The sequence below is a fragment of the Pseudoliparis swirei genome, chromosome 19, assembly GCF_029220125.1.
Source record: "Pseudoliparis swirei isolate HS2019 ecotype Mariana Trench chromosome 19, NWPU_hadal_v1, whole genome shotgun sequence".
NCBI lineage: Eukaryota > Metazoa > Chordata > Actinopteri > Perciformes > Liparidae > Pseudoliparis > Pseudoliparis swirei.
In genome coordinates, this window is record NC_079406.1 from 22,302,337 (window position 1) to 22,320,896 (window position 18,560).

Sequence of the window (18,560 nt, forward strand, 5' to 3'; positions counted from 1 at the left end):
AAATGTGTACTCTCTAAGAAAATGTGCATTATTCCAATCCGTGCAATATCCCCACATAACCTTCCCCCACCTCTCAAAATGTGCAATATCCCCATATAACTGTCCCCTTCCCCCTCTTTCTTTCACAAGCTGGGAACAGCACTCAGCACTAGCCTATTTATCTATTTATTAACCTCGGCCCTCTCCTTTTTTATGTTGATAACCTGTTTTTAAAAAACTGTACTTAGTACTGTATATCCTACCACCTTATGTACAGTGTGTTTTTATATTTGTTCTTCTTACCTTCGCATTGAAAATGCCGAAGGTTATGTTTTGATCGCCGTGCATTTATTTATTTATTTGTATGCGTGTTCCTCGCATAACAAAAAAAGTTTTAAACCGAATCGCATGACATTTGGTGGGATGATTGGTTATTATCCGGGGACCATTTGATTAGATTTTGGGATCAATCGGGTCAAAGGTCAAGGTCATGGAAAGGTAAAATTCTTCTTTTTACCATAGCACGGTCAATTTATATCCAATTGGCATGCAACTAATGCCAAAATGTTCATAATTCAATGCCCAATCTTGTGATATGCGAAGGTGTGCGCTCTACCGAGTGCCCATTCTAGTTATTATAGTGTGATTGAGAGCCCTGCAAAACAATTCCAATGTGTCTGGACTGTTGGTCTTGGCACAAATGGCAAATAAAAAACCTTGAACCTTGAACCTTGAAACAACAATAAGTGAAAACGTGGATTGTAAATGGACGTCGATCCACCAGAGATCCTCGAAAGTAAAGGTGAGTCTTAAAGACTTCAAGAGGAATGCTGAGATCCATCAGTGTCGTGGCACTCCGTATAGTTCTGGGTCTTCTGTACCACAATTTTGAGTTCAGTCTTAGAAACTATTAATTGATACGCGAGTGAGACAAGTAGTTCTTCCGTAAAAAAATGTTTACTAGAAAACGTAGAGTTACATGTTCACACGGTCAAAAAACTACGTCGCTTCCAACATCTCTGAGCTCAAATCTGGACTAACAGTCCAACACGCAGGTGTTATACTGACGTAACGTCATCTGATTGGAAGCTGATATTCTGACAAGTTATTCAGATTTTAAATACAATACTAAATTATATATGTTAACCTAAACATTCTTTCAAATCATAATGAAAAAGATTTATCTTCCGTTACATTTTTAAATCTTTTTAAACTAAATTATTATAACAAATGAAATCATGCATTTGTCTCTTACAAATCTCATTATGGGAAATGTTTTGAAATGCATTTATACGGGAACTTATCTGTCGTTTAACCTTTATATTTTGTCATATGATAAACCTTTTTCACACTCGCAGAGTTCCCGTAGGATGTTTAGTACATATTCTAAATTCCCTCAGTGGAGACATCATGTCAGAAAATGTCTCAACTCAAACTCAACTCTTTTTAAAGGAAACACGACCATAGAAAGAGGATAAAGGTCGTACATTTCCACTCAAACCTTTTTGTGAATGAAACCTTTCACCTGTTGCAGCCTTTGGGGTTCAGTGTGGAGCATTGTGTGCCGAGCAGGAGGCTGCAGGACATTCCTGAGCGGTTGAGATGAAGGATGGATCCTTTGTCGGGTTGAAGTCTCTCTTTAGTTTTGTTTTTCTTTTGACACAAACCTTCTGTTCACACGACTCGTGTCACACAGCACGGGAAGCTTTTGTTTCTTTTTTACAATTATTAAGATGTTGTAGATGTTTTTTTGCGATGGAATATTGCAGAGAATTTTTTTTAAAATCAGAAATAATGTGTATGTGTCGTTGCCATGGTTACCAATGAGACAAGCGGCTTGTAACATGTCGGTTTTGCAAGTCCAGTGGTTGGAGTAAATAAGGCATCACATTAATGGGTGGAGGTTTGCTCTTCTCTGCTGCGGCCGTCCTCTGACCAATCAGAAGGCTGCATCTTGACCAGATCCCGTCCATTGCCAGAGCAAATGTTTAGTCCTGGAGACCTTGAGGTCTTGCAGGACCTTTTGCTCACTCTCGGAGGGCCCTGGTGTGCGGTTGGCTGGTTAAAAGGGTGTGAACCCGCGGAGGAGATTCCTGGGCGCTTGAGTCAACAGCAGCTGTGGTTGGTGATGAAGAGAAGCTGTGATGAAGAGAAGCTGTGATGAAGAGAAGCTGTGATGAAGAGAAGCTGTCCGAGGAGCTTTTCTACCGGCAACGGCCTTTTCACTGTGAAAGGACGGCTCAGGTGAATGGAGTCAGTGACCATGAAGGCCTCACACACACACACACACACACCTGGGGGAACACACCCACACACACACACAGAGGTGAACAACAGACACCTGGCTGGCGTTGACGCCCGGTCCTGTTTGCATACCTCTCCCTCTCTCCACTCATCCTCCACTCAGGCGAAGCCGCCATTAAAACTCGGGGAGACGGGAAACACACAAACAGAGGCTAACGGGGGGCAGCAGGCGGCTCTCGTCCTTCTTCCGCCGCCCGTCCCTCCCTTCCACCCATCCTCCCTTTCTCCGTCCCTCTGTACCAAATGTTTACCATTCCCCCCGTGAAAAGAGAGGGATGTGGACAGGCGGGGTGAGAAAAGAAAGAGATCTGGCAGAGGGGAAGCGAGCCAAGGCCTTTAAAGTCGGCCACAGAGCCGTGACAAAAGCCTCGTAATCTCGGTGTTGTCTTTCGGCCCCGCACATCCTGCCAAGTGTGTGCCTCTCTTTCTGTGCGTGGGTTTGTGTGTGTAGGACAGAGAAAGAGAGGAAGAAAGTCAGAGTCAGTGTGTGTTGTGCAAGCAACTGTGTGTGTGTGTGTGTGTGTGTGTGGCTGTGCATCTGTTGAGAAAGTCGTAAAAAGGGAAGACAAGTTTGGTGTTGGTGATAAGGAAGTGTGTGTGTGTGTGTGTGTGTGTGTGTGTGTGTGTGCGACAGGAAAGGAATCTTTCCACAGCCGTGCTGACATCACTCAAACATGCACGGGACAGTTGGAGGAGGCCGGGCCCCTTCAAAGGCCTGCCTTCACATGTGGGATGTCTGTGTGTGTGTGTGTGTGTGTGTGTGTGTGTGTGTGTGTGTGTGTGTGTGTGTGTGTGTGTGTGTGAGCATGCTGAGGAGAATACGAGTGGCGCAGGTCACCCATCCTCACTTGTTCCGCTAAATTGCAACAAAGCCGCCTCCTGCCATGCGTCCAACAATTCCTCGATGTCATCCTCAAATGCAGCAGATGTGAACAGACGTGTGTGTGTGTGTGTGTGTGTGTGTGTGTGTGTGTATGTCCCTTCCTCATCCTGTCGATCCCTATCAGAGGCAGCTGTGGTCCAAAGGCCTTCACACATTGCAGAGGAATGCGCGCTGGAGCCTCCATAGAGCGTGGGGGTGGGCCACAGCGCCCCCTACAGGCCGAGCGGCGTCATGTCACCTCAGTCTCTAATTCACCTCCATATTTCCTATAAATGATTTCGCTCTGCCGGATGCAACAGGAATGGAATTCTGGAAACTAAAATGTAATCTCGGGCTGGGTGATATGCCTAAATATATTATAGATATTTAGTGTTATGAATGTACAATATATTATAGAAAAGGAAATGCACACAACACCATCTATAAAGTGGTGAAAGCCTGTTCCACTGTTATGCATTAGGTTAAAAAAACAAGTTGTTGTTTGGATTAAAAAAATTACAAAAAGTAATTCACAGAGATGTGTAAAAACAGGCTCATATTATCATCACAATACAGTTACATTTAAATGTTTTGGATGATCATTCAAATATAACATTATACAGCCTGACATTAAAAACCAGGCAAAACACTTCAGCTACTACCAGGGAAAGTCAAATTAGACCTTTTCATTATAATATAATACAATACAAAACAAGATCATGGCATGTAGATTGTTTTAATTTTCATAGTTTTCCTTCATCTTTGAGAGGTCAAACTCTTCACTTTGTCACCGGTAAAGTAAAAAGCAAGCAAACATAATTCTCTGCAGCAAAAACAAAAATCGCCCCTCAGATTTATCTTGCACTGCTTGCATCAACGATAAGTGATCTACATGCGATGCATTACGTTCACGGTGGATCCCCCAACTGCTTGAAAAGAGTAGACCAAAAGCACATAAACATATGTCCATGAACATTATCATGGACATTTGGTTCCAGAGGAAACAAATACATTCAAATAAATCCGCTCTTGTGTCTTTTCTGGGTACATTTTAAATCTCCATGAGTGATTTCACAGCGTAAGCCTCCACAGCAACGCTCTGAGGACCTCAGAGAGACAAATAGCTGCCGTGTGAAATCATTGAGTTCATGTTGTGTCTTGCCGAGAGGGGATCACACTCACAGCACCAACAGGTACAGGAGCGACAAAGTGTGAAATCTGGATCAGATTCACACACACACACGGTAAGATGTAGCTTGGGTGGGGGGAGCTGTGGGAGCATGCTGCTGAATAATGACCACTGACATCAGAATAGTTTTCTTTAGCTCTCTGAAGTGGCAGGCCTCATTTGTACCACCTGGAGGCATGCAATGGTGTGTGTGTGTGTGTGTGTGTGAGAGAGAGAGGAAGAGTGTGTGCGCACAGGGGTAATCAAGAGAGTGAAGAGTGATAAAGAGGGAGACGGAGACGTCTTGAGAATGGTGTGACTATTTCAAACACGCACATTATTGTACTTGTGGAAAAATACAGCGCAAGAGATGACCCTGTGTGTGTGTGTGAGTGTGCGTGAGTGTGTGTGGGCGTAAGGGAGAGATGAATCTGATTAAGTCTTCTCCCTCTCCAGAGTGTGACACCATGACATCTGATTCCGCCCCAGGGAGCCATTTCTCTCTAAGTGAAACTTAAAAAACAGGAAACGACTTCAAATCCCACCGGAGCACCGAGAGGATCAGGCCTCCTGCCTCTGTACAATGCCCTGTGACTTCACACACACACACACATGCCAGTTAGTGCCTGAATATAGCGTGTACAGAACACACACACAGGCAGTCACACCTGAGCCCTTTTCAATAGCCACCATTCAACACCCTGACAACCGGGGACAATGGAGGCGGGCGCGCGGGTCGACAAAGGGAGGGCCGACCTGCCTGAACACATCTGGCCGTCCTCGCCGCCCGCTTCACCGCGGCGGCTTCTCCTCCGCGCGATGACTTCGGGGGTGGTGTCGTGTTTCCATGTGGCTACTCTTTGCTTTGCCCTCACTTGCAGCCGTTTTTGTAACAAGATGTGAGGGCGAGCTCACGAGTCGTGTTACCGAGCGGCGGGCCGCGCGGAGATCCCGGTTGTCGGGGGAAGCCGACGGCGCCGCTGTGGTGGGGGGGGGGGGGGTATCGTGACGTCACTGCAGCGTTTTGTCTGTCAACCTTCGAAGCCCTGTTGAATCCAGTAAATGGCCTTTTTCTTCTTCTTCCGGGAGCATAATCCCGGTTCATTTGTGTAAAGCGAGCAGGTGGCGGCGCGCGTGACGTCAGACGAGCCTTCGGGGCGAGCCGCGTTGCAAAGGCTGTGTGGGCGGAGGCCTGCGGGTCTCTCTGCTGGATTAGTGTGAAAGTGCTTCCCCTTCAGAAACAACACGCCCAAACAACTCCAGCTCCAGTGGATGACATCACCTGACACCAGACGCCGTGTTTCATCACTTTAATTGATCGCGAGTCGATTCAACGAACGGAATCTGCGTTCGGTCATCTACGTGAAGTGCGATACAAGTGGAATACATTTCACGTCGCCTCCGGTTGATGAAACCCTGGACTCGCGTGCATATCTCGGGACGCACATCGGCGGCCGGGTGTATTTCCTCAAAAGGCTTGAAGACGGTTCATGTGTGTGTTTGGTTGGGAGGGGGGCTGACCATGGAGGACATGTTGTGTCTGAAGGAGAGAGGTTGGAAGAAGGGAGACTTCCATCCAGAACTCTGGCCGTATGACATATCCTGGGTCATCGGAGATCCTTGAAAACGACTGGGAGAGGAGGAGAGAGGAGAGGAGGAGAGGAGGAGAGAGGAGAGGAGAGGAGAGGAGGGGAGAGGAGAGAGGAGAGGAGGAGAGAAGAGAGGGGAGAGGAGAGGAGAGGAGGAGGAGGAGAGGAGAGAGGAGAGGAGGAGGGAGGAGGGAGGAGAGAGGAGAGGAGAGGAGGAGAGAGGAGAGGAGAGGAGAGGAGAGAGGAGAGGAGAGGAGAGGAGAGGAGAGGAGGGGAGAGGAGAGAGGGAGAGGAGGGGAGAGGAGTAGAGAGGAGAGGAGAGGAGGGGAGAGGAGAGGAGGACAGAGGAGAGGAGGGGAGAGTTAATTTACTCTTCAGTTGTATTTACTTTGTTGTTGTCATCAAACACCATGAAATGCCCAGCATCAACATCGCATTAGCCTGTCTCTGAATACTTTACAACATTCCCCTCAAACAGGAGTAAGACGTGTTTGTTGGGGACTATTTTCAGCCATAGATTTGCTGTGGTTGTGTTTAGTTTAATGCATGTGAGATTGACTCCAATCAAATATGGTAATAAAGGAAACTGCCCCACTGCAACAGGGTGGCTCAACAATGGAGCTCTAGAGCACATAACATATGAAAGTGTGATGCTGTGATTTATGAATGGATTCATGTTGCTAGACTCACAATCAGTCAGACAAGTTGCTCGCACTGGAAACGTCGAGCTTAGAATATGTAAAAAATGCTACATCTCAATGATTCTGATTTCACGAGGATGTCTTTAATGGAGGAGATGTGTCACCTGACTGTGGCCGAGCGAGCCGAGCGGTTGGCCAACATGTTGTGGTTGGGCGGCCTGTGAGGGACGGTGCCTGAACACAACACCAGAGAGAAGTGGTGTTAATCTTCCCCTCGGCTCCAGCAGAGACAAAGGCTCATCGTGACTGTAAATGCCAGAGATGCTTCGGGGTCATTATCGGCTCGTGTGTTTCTTCTCCCATCGCTGCTGCGAGTCTCGTCTGGAAAATCCTCCAGACTCACATTTAGAGTGAGTTGCTAACCAACAGGGCCAAACATTGACCGCATGTCCACAATCCTCTTTATGATTGATGACACATGACATCGTTATCTCGTAATGACAACACATGTACATGTCTGTGCCCAATAAACCTGCTACGGCTGGTTAAATATTATGATTTCCTTCTATACTACGACTAATATAACTAGAACGGGCACTCGGTAGAGCGCATACATTCGCATATCAAAAGATTGGGCATTGAATTATGAACATTTTGGCATTAGTTGCATGCCAATTGGATAGAAATTGACCGCGCTATGGTAAAAAGAAGATTTTGACCTTTTCATGACCTTGACCTTTGACCCGATCGATCCCAAAGTCTAATCAAATGGTCCCCGGATAATAACCAATCATCCCACCAAATGTCATGCAATTCAAGAAGATGTTGACCTTTTCATGACCTTGACCTTTGACCCGATCGATCCCAAAATCGAATCAAATGGTCCCCGGATAATAACCAATCATCCCACCAAATGTCATGCGATTCGGTTTAATACTCTTTGAGTTATGCGAGTAACACGCATACAAATAAATAAATAAATACACGGCGATCAAAACATAACCTTCCGCATTTTCAATGTGAATGTAATAATATATTTAGTGAGGATCTGCATAATCCTTTAAACATTTGAAGGCCGTCATCTCACTTATCTGCCACAATGGAGGTCAAATACTTTAAGGAACTTAATAACACAATCAGAGAGAGTGAGCTCAGCAGGTGTAATCCTAACATAACAAGAGGCAACATCTGTGTGGGTTTAATCCCTGTGGGTGGTCAACCGGGGAGCCCATAGACACCAAGATGGTTCTGGAAGGTAATTATAGTGCAATGATGTCGGAGTCATCCTGACATCTTGTTTATAAAGAGGCAACCTTAGATGCAAACCTCTGTATTGTGTCGTATCCTTGGTAGCATAACATAAGGGGCTTTTCAAAGGCCCCATTGTGCAGCGCTCGTATATTCAGATTGAAGCGAGGAGTCAAACACCGGACCGTGAATCTACTGGAATAATGTCCTCATGGATTCATCACGAGATCAAAGGTCATGAGGTCATGGTCTCCTATAGTACAGAGAAAACAAACGTTTGATGAGCACACACCCATTCGTCCATCTTGTGGAGGACTGATTAATGACAGTCGGGGGACCGTGTTAGGCTGAAAGACAAGAGGAAAACCCAGAATCATGACTTTTTAATTGCTTATTCTTCTTTTGTTCTTCATGCACTAAAGTCACGCAGTCAATGTGAAGATGCCGTCGAATCCTGACGGACCTCGCACGGTACGTGACACACACTGTATACAGGAACTGGAGGCTTACTGCAGGTGAAATAATGACACTTACTTTTCTGAACAGACTCCTTTCATCCACGTCCGTGTTTTCAGTGCTGCGAGAGACACGAGAGCACGCCTCATCAGTCCTGTTGGTTTCAGTTGGCTGAGCTCTGCGCTGGATTCTGAGCCTTTCTGTTTCAGAACCAGCCAGATGACTGGGGAACGATTCATTCCAAGGACAGATATTCACTTTGTGAAATACTGACAAAAACAACTCCCCCACACACTTCATAGATCATTTGAAAAATACTACTGGAGGATGAGATACTCCCATGCTTTTACATACATTGTTTTATGCCTTTCAGCAGTATTTGATTCAGGGAAATTGTGTGTTGATGAGTTTTCTCAGCGGCAGTTTTGAGGAAAGATATATCTTAAGACTAGTTTTGGGGCGTCGCCAACAGTGGGAGGGGGGTACATTAAGAGTATTGATGTGGGTGTATGTACTAGGGTATGCAGGTATGTGCATATATATGTTAATATGTGTGCAGGTTTTTGCATGTCTACCCGTATTTATATATATATTATTATTATTATTTATTTATTTTTAATGATTTTTGTCTGAGTACCTTTGTTTACCTACAATGTGTACATCTTTTCCTTTGCATGTGCATATCTCAAAAAACAATAAAATATGTGATCACAAAAAAAAGACTATAGTATTAGATGGTTGTTTATCCAATATTGTACGTCATACTTGCTCATTTGTTGAAAACATCATGCATTTCACTGAAACTTGAGAGCAACTGCAAAATGTCAAGATGTTGATTTTGTGAATTGGATTATTTTTTATTAAATTCACCCTGTAAAATCTAAACATTTTGAAAATAATTCCTGTTCAAATTTCTTTTAAATAATTAAATTACTTTTTTAATCGAAGCTGAATTGTGCCCGCAGGCGTGGGGGCGATGCTGTGAATGGGGTTAATATCCGCTGTCCATCATCTACACGGAATCTAAAGTCTCATTGGATAGAAAAAACATTTGTCCTAGTAAACTGGCGCAGACAATCAGACCTGTGTCAACGGTGTGCCGGAAACCCAACAGGGAATCCCGACTAAACCCAAGCAAAGCTTAGCTTTTTCAGGTGTGTGTAGATAACCGCGGGGCACGGCGGAGCCATACAGCAGCTAAAGCTAACATAAGACGAGGGGGCTGAGCTCAGGATACGGCTTGTTTGCACTGTGAAATACCTCCTGCATTCTCCCCCCCCTCTCTCTTTAGGGCGAGAGGTAATGAAGTGCAGAGCAAAGAGAAACACGAGGTGAAGAGATGTTCAGAGATACGCTGTGGACGCGTAGGGAGGGCCGATACTCACATATTAGTCGTCGAGGAGCGTCTCGAGAGGGACATGGGGGACTGATACGGGATCTGTAGGACTGACACCGAGCAAGAGGAGCAACATCAACCACCACCGAGCTCTATTAATGAAGATTAGACATCAGTATGAAAATATGTGGATCTGTGATATGACCACAAAGACGAGCCGGTTTCACTGGCCTAATTTTTTTCTTCTTTTTTCCAGCTGCTTAGCTGTGCTTAGTCCTACCGGTATTCATAAAAGAGTTGTGTAAAAGAAGTCGGAGTCTTGATTGCTCTGCCTTAAAGTTTAAAGTGCCCTTTTGGAAATGTGATCTTTTCTCTATAACTAATACTTACTTGCCTCTTTCTCAACACACAGTGTTTTCTTTCTTCATTAAATTATTTGGCTCGAGTAATTCTTAAGTTATGACACATTTGACTCTTACTATGAACAACAGTAACACACCAGTGTGTTGAATATTGTATATGAATTGTTCTGTGTTTTTGGTGGCTCTTACTCCAGGCCTGCTGTGAGTAGAGTACAATATAATACTGTCAACAATGATCTAATATGATTGTGACACAGAAATATGAAATATTTCTTTACCTGATTTTTGTCCATGAAGATTGTAGGAACTGTGGCTCATCTGAGGCACCGATGAAGCTTTGGCACTGAGTGGAAACGATAATAAACAAGATTAATGGGGTAAAGAGACGTAGCTGCTAATAACATGTCTTAAGCCAGACAAATGATTTCTAATAAGATTTTAGTTTGAGGTTTTTCTTCCAGTTTTTCCAACTTTGGTTGTATTTTACAGAATGTTTATCTGAGCTGCAGTGCTGAGGTAGATGTGCCAGAAGTGACACCTAGCGAACAGAGAGGAATAACAGCCCGCTGGTTTAAAATAACTTTATAGGCTTAAGTGCTGCCAAACCATCTGAAACAGGTTTTAGCACGTCCAGAGATCATTTTGTCTAATTCAACGGTGGAAAGATCGCCTACAGAATGGGAAATTAAAATCAAACATAAGCCAAATGCTTATTAGCAAAGACTTTGGAAAATAAATGTTCAGGTTAGTCTGGTTTGGGGAACCGTTAAAGACGGGCTAATTACACAGAAAAGTGGCTGTTAAAGTAGGAAAACCTGACCGCCATAGATCACATTTACAAGCATTAAAAAAGAAAAGTATTGCCTGCAAACATTTTGTATATTTTAAGAGCTCTCAAATGTTGGAAAACAAATGAACGCTGTACCTCTGATGCTGAAGAGAGCTTTCCAGCTGAGAGATGTAAGCGCTCTGTTCATTCAGCTTCCTTTTTAGAGGGATATAATGAACATAAATAACAAAGGCATCCACATGTTCATGAACGGCAGTTTAGAAATAAGTATGAAAACGTACTATGAACTTATGGTTTCACTTACTTTGCCATCTGCTGCATTTCTTGCTTCATCTTGACTAACACCTCTTCGAAATTCTCATTCTGCAATCGATAAAATGGCTGTTGATGCATTTGTACAGCAGGTATGACTTTATTACACTGTAAGAAGTGTATATATGTATATATAAATATATATATATAAATAAATATATTTAGCAGGCCGAAAATACAAAAGGAAACTCATACAATTAGACTTTTTACATGGCTGGGGGGTAAAAAAGGTTGTCATAGAATAAAAGAAATAAAGAAAAGCAAATCCTCAAATACACATGCACAACAACAAACACCCATGGCAGCAATACAGATGTTTCTCACCCTTTTCTGGTAGTATGTCAACAGTCTCTTTTGATGTCTTGTCTGAAACAATATAACCTGAGAAGAAAAAAAGTAAACAGCGAGTCTGGATAACAATATATTTATATATCTTGCATGTTTAACTCAGAATGAACTGCCGTAAGAACAGTAAACAAGACTGTTTTCAATATTTCACGAGGAGATTGAAAATGACCACACTTTGCTGATTTCCGCGATGTGTTTGGTCGCCACAGAGTTGATGTCGGAGAACAGAGCCTTCACCTCTGAACTGCTCTGAAACAAAGACATTCCACGTGACTGTGATGACAGCAGGTCGTGTGATGAAGTGTGACGTCGTGCAGCCGTGTTCAACGGGAAGAGAAGATGCTCACTTTGTCAGACAGAGGCGTCACTTGGCATTTGGCACTGCATATTAAACACTTGCCTGGTTTGCCTGAATGAAAAAGTTGCAATTATACATGGGCAGAAATACAAAATGCATCACCTTTCTAGGCTCACACTGAATATAGAGGACATGTAGAATGGAAGTGTACAAGAAGGAATTCTCAAAAGTGCTCAGGTCCGACACCCAGAATGGATTAAGTGTAACCTCTGGGTTTGACTGTGGAAGCCAGCCAGAGCTGATTAAAAAGTCATCCAGGAGTGTGTACTTTCAAGATCTCCCACATCAACAACATGGATGAATGGTGTAATTTCATATATGACTAACATAGCATGACTGGATGTCCAGAACAACATGAACCCCAGTGTGGCCATCAATACTCTGGGTGTAGAAGTGAGTCATCAGCTCTGTAACATCCCTCGCGGTCCAACAGAGGTCCCTGTTGCGAAGAAACGGCTCTGAACTATTACAAGCAGCGAGTTGTACCTTTCCCGTAACAGACACTGCAGATGACATGGCCACAGGTGGTGACCGCCAGCTTTCTGTCCGCGCTGGGGGACAGGAAGCAGGAGTTGCAGCAGACCCAGTAAGACATTTGGAGACCTGCAGGAAGATGGAGGTTCGAGGGTCACGTGGTGCTTCCGTTAGCCGGCTCCGCTGACTCGATGTCGCTCGCAGGGTTAGTTCGTAGTTCCATCTGTCGCCTTCAATAAGCCGTTAAAACAACGTGTCTGTTTGCATGCTAAGTGTAAAACACCTTCATAACTCGGCTCACCCCGTTTAAAACAAATGTGTTTTACAATAACGTGAAGCACGTGGAGGTGTGTTACCTTTGGTGTCCCGCTGCTGTCTAACGGTAAATAACGGACTTGTGAGAAAAGAGACTTTATGAGCGTTTAATCTAGTTAAAACTACATAACCTGATTAAACTAAAGGCGTTTGTCTGTTGGCTAACTATCTGACGTAACTGTCGGTCTAGCTTGATTAATATTTCCTAAATTCAGCAGAACGTTACTCAGCCTGACTAAAGCTAAAGCTAAAATAGTATCTAGCTAACCCAAGTTAGCTCATTTACATATGCGTAAACTACAAGAGTATCTGCTCTCTGGTCCACAACATGTTATATTATATTACTTACTACATGCAAACTATATCACAACTTGTATGAGGATATTAGACAAAGATCTGAACAGGAGGTAAGTCATGCATAATATTTGCTGTTTAAATAAATTCATTAACTTAATTTATTTGCTGTTTAAATGAATTCATGAACTTAATTTAAGTTCAATTTTCCAGTTTCTTTTATCACTGACATGTTTTTTTAAAGGGTTATTTTAAAAGGGAAATAATCACAAAACATTCATCAAATTATATTTATTATTTGCACACAGTGTATCCAATGTCGGTGTTTGTGTCCTGTCTTTCTGAACATTGTGCATATTTTTTTCACATCACACACAAAAAACATGTTATAAGCAGTGTGGGTGTTTGTTTGATCTGTCTCAACTCATTTACATATTATTTGAGCTATAGTCAGTTTTTAATCCTATATGCTATTTGATTTTGTTTAAATGCATAGAGTATGCAGTCTACAGTCAACTTGAGACATCCGGGGCACGCTGTAAGGTCATCAGGCTGAGAGCTGATAGGTCAGAGGTCATCATCATCATCATCAGACAATCTTCTTGGCGATGAAGAAGTCCTTGAGTCGTTTCATCTGCCAGAAACCAACTGACAGCAGAACAGAGGTCTGCACCACGGCCCACCAGAGCACGTTACCGTTGGTCTCTTCACTGATCTGACGAAACACCTCCTCTTTCTCCTGAATGATGGATAGATGGATGGATAGATAGATAGAAAAATAGAATTGAGGTTCAGAGAACGATTTCAGAAGAAACACTTAATTTATTTAACCCTTGTGTTGCCTTAGGGTCATTTTGACCCGAATCAATATTACACCCTCCCCCCGCCTTAGGATTAATTTGACCCCATTCAATGTTTAATGTCGGTGTTCTTTCGGTAGTCAACAAACAAACATAAAGTGCCTCACACTTAAACTTGGAAAACAATATTAATTCTAATAATTTTCTGGAGGTTTTAATTGCTGGCGTCAAATTGAACCCAAAGGGTAAAATATGTTAGTAAATATAAAGGTAACAGGAGGGTGAAACATTGAATCGGGTCAAAATGACCCTAAGGCAACAGGAGGGTTAAGATAGCATGTCCGATGGCTTATGATTCATCTTAATGCAGTCCTCATTCGCACTATCATGGTAAATATATTTTTTTAAATCTTTTTTTGTTGCTATGTTTGCAGACAGGACAGTGACATGCTGGTTTACCCTCTGGTACTCCTGTTGCCTGGTGATGTACATCATCTGATCCACGAGGTGTCTGAGGCTGTTTTCCAAAACCTCCATGTTGTTTTTGGTCTCGTCAGTTTTGGGGTCAATCGGGTGCTCTCCCATCTGAACGTCCAAATGTAGCTTCTGTGCAGCACGATGGGGGGAATAATAAGGGGTTAATAAAGAACAATAACCTTTTTTGTTTTCACAAATAATCCACAGATAGATAATACGTGTGCAATATACAAATGTAATAATCTGTTGCTGTTCGTGTCCCTCTGTTTTGAACACACGTTATCTTTGTGTCTGTATCGGTCTCACCAGCCTCTCTCCAGAGAAGACAGCAAACCTTGTGGAGTTGGTCTGGAAGCAGAGGTAGTGCTGACCAGAGGCGTGAGCTGTGAAGGTGAATTTACTAAATTTACCGTAGCGTTTGGACATCAGAACCTAAAGAGCAGGGAAGACACTGTCAGGGCAACATGTCCTCATCTACGGCTCAACAAACTGAGGGTCGGTGAAGGGAAGATGGGTTTGTATATGAAAAGGATTCAGCTACAGCCGGTAGATTATCTCATGAATGTCCATTCATTGTTTGGCATTGCAAAATCTTCCCCCAAAAATGTAGTTTGAAATTAAACACAATTATTATTTGTCATACTGGGACCACATCAGTGGGGGAAAGTTAATAAGCACATTTTCTCAATTACTGAACTAAAGTACACCTGCATTTTAAATTAACTCCAATTTAACCAGCATACTCATGCTACATGCATCAGTAATAATGATCCATTAATCTAATAATATTACACAGACAGGGCTGACTTTTGTACTTTTTACTGAGATACATATTTGATTGTAGAGTTTGGTATCACTAATTGTAAATGACTGAGAAGAAGCTTAATTGGAGTTCAAGAGTGATGCAATAACAAAAAAAGAGAACAAATGCTGTGAGTCTTTTACATTTTTAACATTTAAACCGTGCATTGATGATCTTTAGTAACGTATTCCATCCTTGTTTGGGTTTTGTTTAAATGGAGAAACCAGTCGGCACATGTTTTAGTGTCCCACCACACACACACACACACACACACACATATGTTAGTGTGCTAATATCTTGATGAACTTCTCCTGTGAGTGCAGTACCTCATAGTTCGGGTCTCTGACTGTCACAGTGACGCCGAAGTGGGGAGAGTGGGAGAACAGCTTCATGTCCCAAGGCTCCAACAAGAAATGACCTGAAGGAGAAGCACAGTCTCACATGAGTGCATTCACACACACAGTCGTAGTCAACGTCGTTAGAAAGGGAAACGTAAGTAATAAGGATTAGATTAAGCATGAAGAGGGAAGAGAGAAATGCACTTTTATAGAGGGCTTTACTTTAACATTAAGAATATTTACTGTGTACACGCAATGTAATATTTAAAATAACATATCTCTTGACATGTTACTGTTAGATTAAATGTCACCCAACAGTAGTAACACTCTTATTGTTGGACCTCTTGTTGGACACTTTAAGTACTTTTGAGTATAATTAGCAGTGTGCATTGAATGGAAAACTCTTTACATCTTCATGAGTTTTTGTTGTTATCAAAAAGATGCTACATTATTACCGTACATAAATGGCTTTTGCACTCGCTGAAGTCAGGGACACACTATCATGCAGGTACACTTTCACATGAAATGTGTTATTCAACAATCTCGTGGCGATTCACAACACAGTTTTCCAAATCTTACTCAACACCCATTAACTCTGTTGAGATTGTAAACAACACTCAGGAGTAATAATCCCTCTCCAGGACTCACCGGTGACCAGCGTGTCTTCAGGAATCTCCTCGATGATGCACTTTTCCTCCTGCTCTCCGAGATCAAAATACATGGCTGCTGCCAACATCAGGTAACACTGGAGGACGAAGCCAACGCCTCGCAAACTCATCTTCAGTTCACAATGTGCGATTCAATTACAATACATGTGGCGCTGACCCAATCGTGGTCCACGTTGACTTCTGCAAATTCTAACTCAAAATGTAGGTGTCATCGACTAAAGCCGAACAGACATGTCCGATAGCGTAAAGTGGACGGCTCTGAGGGGAACAGGTTGAGTGTGAGAACCTCACAGGTGCTGCTTTGTGTGACGAGACATTCTGGTCGTCTGGTGACTGGGTGAACTGGAAGCCAATAGCAAAGCTGCAAAAGAGAGTGAGCGATTGGGACTGAGGAGCTAAAGTTACAGATAACGTACATGGAAGTAATGGTAGCATTATGCCCCTTCCAACACATTCCAGGCACAGGTCAATTTGACCCCATTCAATGTTTAACGTCACTAAATAAATGATTGACATCATTTTTTTGGGTTCATATTTCAGGACTTTTCCTAATTTATTGGGAACAACTGGGAAAACATAACATTCACATGATGATATGTTTTCACTGTCCTGTACACAACTTGTACCCATCTGTGTTCTTTGGGGTCAATTTGACCCCAGGCTGTTTTTCACTGTGTAAAACATATAAGAAATATCAACTTTTGTATTTATTTAAAGGGCTGTTTAGGTTTAGTTTAGTTTAGTTTTTAAGGATCCCCATTAGTCTACACCGTAGTGGAGACTATTCTTCCTGGGGTCCAGGCAAAAAACATTACAATACAATACAAATACATAAAATGCAGTACAGCATGATACATTTTCACAAAAACACTTATACTTAGAAAACAACATTTACATTCAAAGTAAAATAATAACCCTTAAATACCTAAAATAATAACCTAATCTACTATAATTTCCTTTCCGATTATTGCTGCCTTAAGTTTCCTTTTGAAATCACATTTATTTCTTGTTAGAGTCACATATGAGGGGAGCACATTCCAGTATGCAATGGCTCTGTACATTACTGATTTCTTTAGTGCATTAGGTAGTCAACAAACACACATAAAGTACCTCACACTTAAACTTGGGAAACAATATTAATTCTAATCATTTTCTGGAGATTTTAATTGCTGGGGTCAAATTGACCCCGAGGGTAAAAGATGTTAGTAAATTCGAAGGTAACAGGAGGGTTAAGTGTTTTCTTTTGCCACGATACAGAACATATCCACCAGGTCAGGATGACAATGTGAGAGCGGTGTTACATTGGATTAAACATGTCGATGTTTGGATTGCACTAGACTTGTTCACTGCAGTAGACTTATTTATTTTCCAGTGCAGGGCCAGCTCGGCATTCACGACACTAAATGGAAAGGGATGGATGCTGAACTGAGCCCGAAGGCATACATTACAATAGTAAAGTGATGTATGGTTTATCTTGACAAATGCCCCTCATCTGGTCTACTGACATACTGTATTTCTAATTTTTGGAAGTCATTTTTAGTCATTTTAAACTTTGTTTTTGGCCCTTTAAGCAGTAAGGATCACCAGTGTCACACTGTCTGTTACGACAGTAAGAGAGAGTTCAAATGTCTTTGGAGATTTAAATCCAAGCCTAGTTGCCATATGGAAACCCTAAATGGGGTCACTTCTAGAGTAAACCCCCGCACACAGAATAAATCCTTCTCATTTCTAGCATCTGCAAAAGTTGTTATTCCCCAAAGTCGGCGAATAATCAGTTTTCCTTCTCCTCCCACACACACGTGTAGAAAGTGTGAATACTAAATCAACATGTTTAATACACTGTACCTGCTTTTGAAATAGTGCATTCAGTTTTAAACAGTTTTAAATGGCGTGTCCGTGTCATACTACTCTTATACTATCGTTACTATTCTACAATTCAACGTGAACCAAATAGTGCGACCAATTATTTAGTTCTTACAGTATTATTTTAAAGATTTTCCCTTTGGAAAGAGTATTAATCTTCTTGTTTGTTGTATATAACGAACATTATTAGTGGGGGGTCACAATAGTGCATTTTTCACTTTCTTCATGTATCCTGAGCATACCAAAACAAACTCCCAGAACCCCTTTTAGTATGGCGATAAAACCATTTTCTTTTGTATACATTAAGTATTCTTCATCATATAGTACTACTGCATACTTGCCACGTACTTCACACTCGGCTGTCTCCGGCTTGCGCTGATGAAACTATTGATAAAGCCAGAAACTCGTTCCGCTCGTGATTTTCTTGATTCTCTGTCGCAGTAATTTTCCTCTTCCTCTTCCTCGTCATTCAAAAAGGAAGGAGCTCCCTGTCGCAACAGATGTTTCTTTCTTATTGCCGTTCAATCTGTCAGCTGCAGTGCGCTTTCTATGTTGCTTGGTGGGTCGAGGTGGGGGAGTCACCTTACGTGTAACTGCCGTCTGTTCTGGCTATTAAATGGGACTCCCACTTCATCGTGGGATGTGCGGCGCGGTGGACGTCACGGCGTGAAGTGCACTCGGTGAAATGCCTCCTGAGCTCCGTCGACATTTGGTGAACTGTTTTAAATAGTCGGTGAGCACAATCATCAATTTTATGACCGACACCTCATCAGGGG

At 42.6% G+C, this 18,560-nt stretch overlaps 1 protein-coding gene across 3 annotated transcripts; it reads right to left on the reverse strand.

Moving 5' to 3' along the window:
- Positions 1 to 5,351: 5,351 nt before the first annotated feature.
- LOC130209698 (probable E3 SUMO-protein ligase RNF212) lies at positions 5,352 to 18,473 on the reverse strand. 3 transcript variants are annotated; one of them, XM_056439482.1, is made up of 18 exons: positions 18,133 to 18,473; positions 15,902 to 16,282; positions 15,242 to 15,333; positions 14,420 to 14,545; positions 14,096 to 14,242; positions 13,533 to 13,575; positions 12,240 to 12,356; positions 11,743 to 11,804; positions 11,570 to 11,644; positions 11,372 to 11,428; positions 11,040 to 11,098; positions 10,871 to 10,930; positions 10,224 to 10,288; positions 9,633 to 9,693; positions 8,326 to 8,368; positions 8,084 to 8,138; positions 6,708 to 6,777; positions 5,352 to 5,943 (listed from the first exon to the last, which is right to left on the reverse strand). In XM_056439482.1, exons 2-18 carry the CDS (start codon positions 16,029 to 16,031, stop codon positions 5,802 to 5,804), a joined length of 1,404 nt encoding a protein of 467 aa, XP_056295457.1. In that variant the 5' UTR covers positions 16,032 to 16,282; positions 18,133 to 18,473; the 3' UTR covers positions 5,352 to 5,801. The 3 variants fall into 3 exon arrangements, with proteins under 3 accessions (XP_056295457.1, XP_056295456.1, XP_056295458.1); XM_056439481.1 differs by having other exon boundaries at positions 8,326 to 8,470; XM_056439483.1 differs by lacking the exon at positions 15,902 to 16,282 and having other exon boundaries at positions 8,326 to 8,470.
- Positions 18,474 to 18,560: the final 87 nt, after the last annotated feature.

Coding starts and splice junctions, on each gene's coding strand:
- LOC130209698 (XM_056439481.1), bottom strand. CDS start 16,031: ATGAGTTTGCGAGGCGTTGGCTTCGTCCTCCAGTGTTACCTGATGTTG. Junction 14,546..15,241: donor TCAGAGACCCGAACTATGAG/GTACTGCACTCA, acceptor CCTGCTCTTTAG/GTTCTGATGTCCAAACGCTA. Junction 11,805..12,239: donor CAGTGTCTGTTACGGGAAAG/GTACAACTCGCT, acceptor TTTTTCATTCAG/GCAAACCAGGCAAGTGTTTA.